Here is an 11,500-nt window from a genome sequence, read left to right as displayed (position 1 = left end):
TCACTCCTTGAAGAGGAAGTTGCCTTTTTTTTCATTTAACATAAATTTGAAAGAGGAGTAAAGCCGGACGGGTACATGCATTTGGAGTAAAACCAGTGGAGTGCAAGTAACAGCAAGAAGAAGTGGACATTTAGATTTAGCCTTGTTTATGTACTGAGAGCAATGGCATCGTTTGTTACTGAGGTGCTGGCAAACTCGGGCAAACTGGAAAAAGAGGACTTGAGTAGTAAAATCAGCAGATTGTCCCGAAGAGTGGAGGAGATCAAGGTATGAGGTAGTTCAGAAAATGTGATGGGCAAGCCGATGTCGATCTTCCTACATTCTTTTCTTTCCACAAGTAAACATTTACCCCGCGTGGCACTGCGATCGGTGGGATTCTGCTGCGTAGAAGTGACGTGGCGTGGCGTCAACGCGGGCGAATACTGGGGATGTCAGGCGCAAACCGCTCTTCTTACTCGCCTTGTTACCAGAGCTGTAAATCTAACATATAAATATATAAAGGACATTGTGAGAAAGTGACATGTACCAGCAAGTATGGTCCCAATGTCTTAAACAAATATGCTACATAGAGTAATTCAGTAGTAATGTACAGTGTTTACAAAACGTTGGGCCTTCTTTATTTAAAAAAAAAAAGAAAGGTAAAAACAACAAGTTGTAAGAACATACAGCACGATAACATTATGAAACGCCAAAACGTGTAATAGCAAATCTATCTTAGAATCCTAGTTCATGAACCCACTATGCTGAAGTTCTGTACTAGGCTTTTTACTAATATTTTATTCGCTGTTAGGTTTCAAAATGTAATTTAAAGCACTGTTGTATTAAATCGACTGTTATTTCAAATGGCATGTGAAGTCCTTCTAACTTTTAGACGCAGACAAAACTGATACATTTTATTTTCCGGCTACGTAGTGTAATTTTATAGTAATTTTACCTGATGATAGATGTACGTTAATATATGTCAAAATCGGTTTAAAAAGTATAATTGGCCTTTGGTTATTATCTGTAAGTTTTAATAAAAGTAACTCCTTATAAATGGAGCAGTTTTGTGTGCGTTGTGGAAAATAAATGACACTTGTTCTTGTGTGACAAATAGAACGTTATAAGTGGAATAGCTTTCCTTTTACACAGTGTACCAAATAAATGGTTGAAGCTACTTAACTGCAAATAATCCAACATCTTTGTATCCTCCCAGACTTGCTTAGTCCAATGTAGAATCAGAGATCTGGGTCCTAAGCTGATAAAACTGGATGTAAGACAGAAAGTAACCATAGTTAGGATGCTGGTAACCAGATAGGTGGATAATAGAAAGTAAAATTAAAAAAAAAAATAAAAGCACTGGTTTATCTGTGTAAAACAGGAATGAGTGTAGAAATTGTTTTCATTAGGCTTGTGAAGAATCCTTTGTGAAATTGCCCAAGATCAGGCATGGCTGAATTGCTGTATCCAAAAAATGTAATGCAGTCCATGCTCGTATATTAAAATGTATGAAAAAACTGGTGTGAAAATTCATTTCAAAACTAAACAGGTTTCACATTGCAGAGGGCAACAATAATGATAAATTCCACATATTCGCAGACTGCCTTTATCATCTGTTCTCTTACACTCAAATGATGCTGGGTATCAAGAAAACACCTAATTAGAAATTCCAAGTGGTTATTTCGATTATCAATATTTTAATCCTGTGTATAAGACTGTGCTTTGAGATGAGTGAGTGTGTTTGTGTTTTAATTTCTTTAAAAAGATCATGTATCTTTGTTTTTGTAGCAGGCATTTAATAATCTTGATTTTTTTTTTTTATATTTTAATTATATGCAGTGTGAAGTCTGTGACATGATCAGCAAGAAGTATGATGAGTTTCTACCAAGCATGCAAAATTCAGAAGATCTGATGAACCAAGTCAACAACATTTCCAATGACATTGATAATCTTCGAACACATATTGAAAATGAGGTATGAATTGCAGAGTTCTGGCTTAAAGTATTTGATGGGATTATTTTGTTTGCAAAGTGCTGTACAAAGAAACGCAGTGTATCCTCAGAGGACGAGGGTATGGCCAATAAATGTCTTAACACTAGAATTACCAGAGCCTACGAAAAAACTTGTAGATCCGTCCCACCTTAAATCGCTTCACACTTCTCTATCAGCGTCTTTTGTCCTGTAAATGTGTTGATAAGCAGCAAGCAGCCTACTATCACATCCCCCCACCGCGGCACAGTTTTCTCAGCTCAAATCTGCTTACCTACGTGTCTGTTGCTTGGAGTTGTATAGAGAGAGAAGTCAAGCAAAATGACACCTTTTATAAATACTATATCGTTATTTGGAACACATGCATTTCATGTGTGTTCCGTATCTACAACGATCTATGTAAACACATCGTTAAAACAGAAATGTTTTTCATGTTTTAGTAATAATTGACAAAATGTAGACATGAAGTACATAATGTGTAAAGCCTGAATTCCAAATATCAAAGAAACATTTTCACAAAAGGTACAAATATAACAGAACAAGTGCGCTTCTATTCAAAAATATAGTTGCAGAAAACGCGCTATAGCTCGAATGTTATTTATTTGGATCACATAAAGATGCGCTATAGCTTGAATATAACTGCAGAAAAACAACCCGCGTTTACCTGCAACATTAACACAAAATTGTTATGACAGCTTTGGTAGCGCAACGGTATCAACTGCTGACTTGAAGCCAAAGCTTCACAGGTTCGAACCTGGGTGAGTCCGTTTTGAGAACTGCGCTGCTCGTGTTCTTACTATTTTAGAATAAAAACATACATTTGATTCCAGTCTGTAACAGCCGGTGTAATTTATGATACTTGTAAAGGTTAGCATTGTTTTTTTCTATTCTGTTATTCTCTCAGCCGCGTTCACGTTCCCAACTCCCCCCAACACATTTGACACTGCTGTTTTCACATAGACGCACTATAACAGAGGTACACTCAACTCACGCCGACGATTCTACACCGGATCAAGAATGCACTTTTGCCATCGCTGTACTTTGTATATGTACATGGGAAGCTCTGCACTCGTGACAGATCTGGTTTTTACATACAAAGGACGGTGCATGTGCCCAAAATGTTAACATTTATATGTTACTTACATAAAAACAAGATCCGATGTAGAACCGTTGTCATATAAGTAAACAACTCAAGGTAAATAACATTCGATTTACCTATTTACCTTTATTTATTTACTTACTTCCTACAGCGTAAAATCACGAGTGCAGAGCTTCCCATGTACATATACAAAGTACAGCGATGGCAAAAGTACATTCTTGATCCGATGTAGAACCCTCGTCATGTAAGTAAATAACATTAGATCTGGCTTTTATGTAAGTGACATATAAATGTTAATGTTTTGGGCACATGCACCGTCCTTTGTATGTAAGAGCCAGATCTACAGCATAAAGTCACAAGTGAACTGCAGAGCTTCCTCTGTTTGATCGTCAGGGGCATGCTCACAAATTACACGTGTAATGTCACGAAAAATACCTGCTGACACTTTAGTACGCAAGCAATGGTACGAGAATGCAGTTAGACTTTTATTGGGCACATACACCACTATAGTGTTTAGATCTGGAAGGTGTAGCATTGGCGAAATAAATAACATGCGAGCTGTAGCGCGTCTTTATGTGATTGAAATAAATAACTTTTGAGCTATAGAGCATCTTTGTGATCCAAATAAATAACATGCAAGCTATAGCGCGTCTTTATGTGATCCAAAGAAATAACATTCGAGCTGTAGTGCGTCTTTATGTGATCCAAAGAAATAACATTCGAGCTATAGCGCGTCTTTATGTGATCCAAAGAAATTACATTTGAGCTATAGCTTTTTTTCTTATTTATTTTTCTTTTTACCTAAAGCTAAATTTGCATCTATTAAGGTTCAGCTATATTTGATAAGTTTAAAAGACTTTTTTCTTAAGGAATTATTTCCCTTATGCTATACTGCCTTATTATACTGTATAATTATAATCAGAAAAATGCAGATTTATATAAATTACAAAATTTAGTGCATCACAACTTAATAAGCAAAATTTAATTCAAAAATACCAACGTATTTTGATTTTTCATATGCTTTAGAGAAGTTGACTGTTTAAATATTAGTGGTAAACGTTTTGGTAATAGTGTAGTTATTTCCATCTGCTCATAACTAGCATTGGTGCAGCCCTCATGGAACTTTATATGTCCAAATAAAACATACTAGACACATTTCATGTATTGAAATTTAACCATTGGTTGTTTCTATAATCTGACACATACATACAGTAAAATCTACAGAACTTTTTTAACATTTGATACATTTCCTTTTTTTGTTTACTATATGATGCTGTTTATTTCAGGTTCAAAAGGATCTCCATGTTGCCGTTACAGAGTTTGCAGATCTTAAACAACAGTTAGAAAAGAATACCATGGTGCTAAGTGTACTCAGAGTGCTACAAGAGGTGAAAATAATTTTAAAATTTAAATATTCACTACGAAAGGGAGCAGTGTTTGTGTCATATGATTAGTGTATGAGCAATGGAACGTATACAGCAGTTATTTGTTTAAGTTTATCATGGATTTGATACATTTTAAGAGGTATGAAATCTTGTATTCATTGTAATTTATTTCGATTGCATCTTAAAGGACCTTGTAGAGATGAAGTAGTATTTCTGTTATTTGCTGCCATTTTTAAGACAAAAAATGTTATACCTTTCTTTAAAATTGTAGTTTATAATTTCTTACATTATGTGTTATTCCAACCATTATTGTTGTTGTTTACTAAGGTCTTATTTTATTTTGGTGCCACATTTTCTTCTTCAAGAACTTAATTTTATAATTAATTGTTTAAATACGAATGTATGGTTACTGTCTCTGGGACCTTTGACGTGTTCTCGCAGATTATGTGTGAAAGAAAAAAAACATCCCAAAGATGTACACACACACATTGGCATCACTATCTCTCTTAGAATCAGTAAATCTATATTTGTCCAATTGTATAAGGGCTGAAATGTTTAAAGTTAACTTCTGGTTTTGGCCAAATGTTATGGGAATGTGTACCTATATACCATGAAGAGATTTCTTTACTAATATTTTAAATAAGGTGTTTACATTCTAATAGCAAAAGTGGATAACTGAGAATATGTCTTTTGATTGATATACAGTGCATCCGGAAAGTATTCACAGCACATCACTTTTTCCACATTTTGGTATGTTACAGCCTTATTCCAAAATGGATTAAATTCATTTTTTTCCTCAGAATTCTACACACAACACCACATAATGACAACATGAAAAAAGTTTACTTGAGATTTTTGCAAATTCATTAAAAATAAAAAAATTGAGAAAGCACATGTACATAAGTATTCACAGCCTTTGCCATGAAGCTCAAAATTGAGCTCAGGTGCATCCTGTTTCCCCTGATCATCCTTGAGATGTTTCTGCAGCTTAATTGGAGTCAGCCTGTGGTAAATTCAGTTGACTGGACATGATTTGAAAAGGCACTCACCTGTTTATATAAGGACCCACAGTTGACAGTTTCAGTGTCAGAGCACAAACCAAGCATGAAGTCAAAGGAATTGTCTGTAGACCTCCAAGACAGGATTGTCTCGAGGCACAAATCTGGGGAAGGTTACAGAAAAAGTTCTGCTGCTTTGAAGGTCCCAATGAGCACAGTGGCCTCCATCATCCGTAAGTGGAAGAAGTTTGAAACCACCAGGACTCTTCCTAGAGCTGGCCGGCCATCTAAACTGAGTGACCGGGGGAGAAGGGTTAGGTGACCAAGAACCCGATGGTCACTCAGTCAGAGCTCCAGAGGTCCTCTGTGGAGAGAGGAAAACGTTCCAGAAGGACAACCATCTCTGCAGCAATCCACCAATCAGGCCTGTATGGTAGAGTGGCCAGACGGAAGCCACTCCTTAGTAAAAGGCACATGGCAGCCCGCCTGGAGTTTGTCAAAAGGCACCTGAAGGACTCTCAAACCATGAGAAACAAAATTCTCTTGTCCGATGAGACAAAGATTGAGCTATCACGTTTGGAGGAAACCAGGCACCGCTCATCACTGGGCCAATATCATCCCTACAGTGAAGCATGGTGGTGGCAGCATCATGCTGTGGGGATGTTTTTCAGCGGCAGGGACTGGGAGACTAGTCAGGATAAAGGGAAAGATGACTGCAGCGATGTACAGAGACATCCTGGATGAAAACCTGCTCCAGAGTGCTCTTGACCTCGGACTGGGGCGATGGTTCATCTTTCAGCAGGACAACGACCCTAAGCACGCAGCCAAGATATCAAAGTAGTGGCTTCAGGACAACTCTGTGAATGTCCTTGAGTGGCCCAGCCAGAGCCCAGACTTGAATCCGATTGAACATCTCTGCAGAGATCTTAAAATGGCTGTGAACCGACGCTTCCCATCCAACCTGATGGAGCTTGAGAGGTGCTGCAAAGAGGAATGGGCGAAACTGGCCAAGGATAGGTGTGCCAAGCTTGTGGCATCATATTTAAAAAGGTGCATCGACAAAGTATTGAGCAAAGGCTGTGAATACTTATGTACATGTGATTTCTCAGGTTTTTTTATTTTTAATAAATTTGCAAAAACCTCAAACTTTTTTCACGTTGTCATTATAGGGTGTTGTGTGTAGAATTCTGAGGAAAAAAATGAATTTAATCCATTTTGGAATAAGGCTGTAACATAACAAAATGTGGAAAAAGTGATATATATATATATATAATATATAGTTATATAAAAGGTACTATAAAGATTATATAATATACAGAATGGTCAAGAGTTACGCTTCTTGGACTTTTGGTAATTACTATAATGTTTGGAATGTCCCAAGAATTATAGGATTAATAATGTATTTTCTAAATTGGAATGGGGTCAAACTGGATCATTACTGCGTTACCTCTCATAGGGTATTTACAGTATATCAACAGCAGAGCTACTGTAGCTAAGCCATGAAGAACTGGAAAAAATGTTGTAAAGATGGTCATCAACTGTTGCCACACAAATAAAGAAAATTGGCGTGGGTGTGAGAGATTTTTAGTTCGCACAAATATAGTAAACAAAGATGGTTGTGTGCTATGAACTTTTTTTATGTAAGATTTTCTTTTTCTTTTCAGTTTGATACAGCCATTGAAGATTATCATAAGTCACTGCTGGAAAAGAAATACAGTCTAGCAGCCCATAATCTTCAAAGGGTAATACAGATTTTGAATTGTTAATCGCTACTGTAATTAAATATATTGTTTTGTGCAGTAACCTTCACTGGTTTGTTTTCTGTTAATATTTTTAGACCACATTAATGCTAAATAGTACCTGCCTTATAGAATTAAGGCTCATGTCTGGTAATAGCACCACAGATTGCGGTCATAGCTGAACATACCTTCTTTCCTTTAGAGGCAGCTTATCCTAGAAGTTTTGTTAGTTTGGTATGTTGTTATAACCCTCATATGTAAGATATGCACCGACTATGCCTTAGTAGAATTAAGAGTTGGTACAGGTTAGGGTGGAAGAGATGATGCCACATGGGCAGGGCATTGGCACACTGACTCCTTAAATATCATCTTATTTAATGTGTTGGTACTCATCCCCATTTCATAACTAAACTATAAAGTATTTAATTACTCTAAAACATGTTGCCAATAGCTATCCAAAGTCAGTGCATTCTGGTAAATTTGTTTGTAGACATTGTGACACAGTAAAGCATTTTTAACATGACTGCTAAAAATAAAATTAAATTTTTTTTAAATCTTCTAAAAGTTTGAAATTGCTCCAGTGTTATAATATAGTTGTGCTATAGAATGCAATATAATGTATGCAGTCTTAACAGCTGTGAGACCCTCTAGTTTTAATGTGATTTAACCTGGACATGTACATATGGTAACTTCAAATGCAGACCGTTTTGCTTCTGTCAGGCATTCATCTTTAGCACATCAGGTTATTGAATAGACACATTAGTAATAGCTTTAAGCATATTTGGAAGTACATTTAGACCATCAAGCTAGGTATTATTGTGGTATCTAGACACTGTTATATATTGTAGAGACACTTGCTTTTTTACCATTTTGTGATTTAAAAAAAAAAAGAAAAAGAAAACAAGAGGGAGGTAAACAAATGGAAATTGTGGCATTTAATTAATTTTTTTTTTTAAAGGAAAAGAGATAATATACTAATGTATTTAGCACTGTGTGTGAATAACAACCAATTAAAGGCACTACTAAATCACTTTTGGTATTCCAGCTGCCATCTTGTGGCCATTTGAAACAGTTACAACTATTTCCAAATCTGATTGCTTAATTAAAGTTATGAGGCTGCATCAGTACTGTGTTTGTTTAATACATCAGTAAATGTATAATGTCATTCTGTGTGTGTGTGTGTGTGTGTGTGTGTGTGTGTGTGTGTGTGTGTGTGTGTGTGTGTGTACGCATACTGAATAGATATCATTGATCAGGTCCAACATAAAAATAAGCAAAATGGCATTTTGCTTCAAGGATCATTTTTTCTTTCTTTCTCCTAATTGCTTTAAATATAAATGTACTTTTAAAGTAGTCTTTAAATAGACTTAAGTCCGCAGGTCACAAGAACATACTCATGTAGAATATTTTTATTTTTAGGCTGAGACTGGACTGAAAACTTTGAAAGCTAGAAACGGCTGTGAGTTGAAGATTTTAAAAGCAATGAACACCGAGTTGACCATTCAGAAGCAGAACCTGCTTTATCATCTTGGAGAAGAATGGCGAAAACTTGCAGTGTGGAAACTTCCTTCCCCAAAGGGCAAGAAAACACTAGTGATTTTTTGTTTGTTTGTTTGTTTTTGTGTACATTAGAACAATCTAGATGAGAACAGGCCATTCAGCCCAACAAGACTTGCCAGTCCTATCCACTTAATTCTTCCAAAATAACATTGTCTAGTTTTGAAAGTTCCTAAAGTCCTACTGTCTATCACACTACTTGGTAACATATTCCATGTGTCTGTGATTCCGTATGTGAAGAAAAACGTTCTAATGTGTGTGTGAAATTTACCCTTAACAAGTTTCCAACTGTTTTCCCGTGTTCTTGTTGAACTCATTTTAAAGTAACAGTCTCAATCCACTGTACTAATTACCATCATAATTCTAAACACTTCAACTATATCACCTCTTAATCTCATTTTGATTAAACTGAAAAGGCACAGCTCTTTTAATTTTTTCTCATAACTCATCCCCTATAGCCCTGGAACCAGCCTGGGTATTCTTCTTTGGACCTTTTAAAGTGCTTCTATGTCGTTTTTGTAGCCTCTAGAACAAAACTGCACATGGTATACCAGATGAGGTATAACCACTGCATTATAAAGCTTATGCATTACCTCCTTGTGCTTGTACTCTAAGCATTGTGCCATATAACCTAACATTGTGTTAGCCTTCTAATTGGCCTCTGAACAATGTCTGGCAGTTGATAGTGACAAGTCCACTATGACTCCTAAATCCTTCTCATAAGATATATTTTTGATTTTCAGACCTCCCATTTTGTATTCAAACCTAACATTTTTACTTCCTATGTGTAATGCTTTACATTTACTTACATTAAATTTCAACTGACACAAATCTGCCCTCTGTGAGGATTCAATGGATTTTAGATTATCTGAGAGTCCACCTAGCTTTGTATTATCTGCAAACTTACCCAGCTTGTTATTTTATATTCCTATGCAAATCATTTATAAGAATTAAAAATCACAGTGGCTCTAGCACTGATCCTTGTGTGATACGACTCTTAATATCAGCCAATTCTGATAGGGTTCCTTGTATCATAACCCTCTGCTTTCTCCTTTAATCTCATTCCCAACCTCTCACGTGGAACCTTATCAAATTCTTTATGTAAGTCAAGATAAATAATGTTGTATGTTCCACTTTAATTCATGTCCTTTTGTTAAGTCCTCATGGAATTCCAGCATGTTAGTAACACACATATATTTAACCCGTGGTGATTGTTGTCTCCATGTGTTGCTCAATCTTTTCCTTAATAATAATTCCTTCCAGTAAATTACCTGTGATGCATTTTAAGCTTACAGGCCTATAGTTTCTTGGATCTGCTTGATCACCCTTTTTATATAACAGGATAACATTTAACATTTTCCAGTCATTCAGAATTTTCCCAGTGTGCAGTGACTTCCTAAGAATATGCATCAGGGGGGTATACTGTATATATAATATATACTAACCTTAAGAACTGAAGGATAAATATTTTCTGGTCCTGGTGATTTGTTTGAGTTCAGCCAATTTAATCTGAGCAGTACTTCACCCTCTACAATTTCCAAATCGTCCAGTACCCCCTCCAGAATCTTTTTGGGTCGTCCTTTGCCTCATCTGCTATATTCCTGTCTAACTGCCTTTTAGCTTCTTATATGGGGCCACGCAGTGGTAGCGCTGCTGCCTCGCAGTAAGGAGACCTGGGTTCGCTTCCCGGGTCCTCCCTGCGTGGAGTTTGCATGTACTCCCCGTGTCTGCTTGGGTTTCCTCCGGGTGCTCCGATTTCCTCCCACAGTCCAAAGACATGCAGGTTAGGTGCATTGGCGATCCTAAATTGTCCCTAGTGTCTGCTTGGTGTGTGGGTGTATGTGTGCCCTGTGGTGGGCTGGCACCCTGGCCAGGATTTGTTCCTGCCTTTCGCCCTGTGTTGGCTGGGATTGGCTCCAGCAGACCCCATGACCCTGTAGTTAGGATATAGCGGGTTGGATAATGGATGGATAGTCTTGTATGCCTTATACAGATGTTTATTCCTTTGCAGCTCTTTTCAAATACTTACTAGCCACCTGCAGAGGTTTTTTAAAATTTCCTACTAATTCTGTATCTTGGTATGTACCTGTCCTGCATTACATGTAAAGCGTTTTTAAACCTATACTACTGCCCTAAAAAGTTAAACTTAACAGTTTTGGTCTTTGCTTTGTCATTCTTCCAAAGCACCTGAGAATTGAATTACATTATGGTCACTTGACCCTAGCGGTTCAACTACCTCTACACTCTCAATTCCATCCTGATTATTTCCAAATACTAAATCTAGATAGGCTTCCCCACCTCACGTTTGTGCTTTAACGTACATTGTTAAAAAACAGTCACTGAACATTTAAAAACTCGTGCTTCACTATTTGCAAGATTAGCCCAGTTGATATTTGGGTAGTTAAAGTCACCCAAGACTATAATATCTCCCTGTAAACTTGCCTTTTTAATATTACTGTCTGCCTGGATGGGGCCTATAACATACTCCTAAAGTTTTCCACATGAATCCAGACGCCCTCACTAAAATTGGGTTCATCATGAAACTGAAGAAGACTTTCACTTAAATTCCGTTTCACATAAACAGCAACCCCATCTTCTTTTCTGTTCTGTCTGTCCTTCCTAAAAAATGTGTATCCCTCTATATTATGGTCCATCCCATCTTTGTTATTTAGCCAGGTTTCTGTTATTGCGATAACAGCACAATAACATTGCTGTAATAAATGTTGTATCTTATAAATTTTGAAATGTGTTCTT

The 11,500-nt window shown here is 36.8% G+C and overlaps 1 protein-coding gene across 1 annotated transcript in view; it reads left to right on the top strand.

Moving 5' to 3' along the window:
* The window catches only part of zw10 (zw10 kinetochore protein), a 34,437-nt gene continuing 22,937 nt past the window's right edge, over positions 1-11,500 (top strand). The window contains exons 1-5 of the mRNA XM_028810303.2: positions 1-267; positions 1,819-1,953; positions 4,354-4,455; positions 7,115-7,192; positions 8,609-8,768. Coding sequence (XP_028666136.1) covers positions 163-267; positions 1,819-1,953; positions 4,354-4,455; positions 7,115-7,192; positions 8,609-8,768 — 580 coding nt within the window. The 5' untranslated portion in view covers positions 1-162. The remainder of the gene's footprint in view (positions 268-1,818; positions 1,954-4,353; positions 4,456-7,114; positions 7,193-8,608; positions 8,769-11,500) is intronic.

This window comes from Erpetoichthys calabaricus, chromosome 9 (assembly GCF_900747795.2).
Source record: "Erpetoichthys calabaricus chromosome 9, fErpCal1.3, whole genome shotgun sequence".
NCBI lineage: Eukaryota > Metazoa > Chordata > Cladistia > Polypteriformes > Polypteridae > Erpetoichthys > Erpetoichthys calabaricus.
Note: the sequence above shows the minus strand (reverse complement) of the source record. Positions and strands in the feature narration are given on the sequence as shown.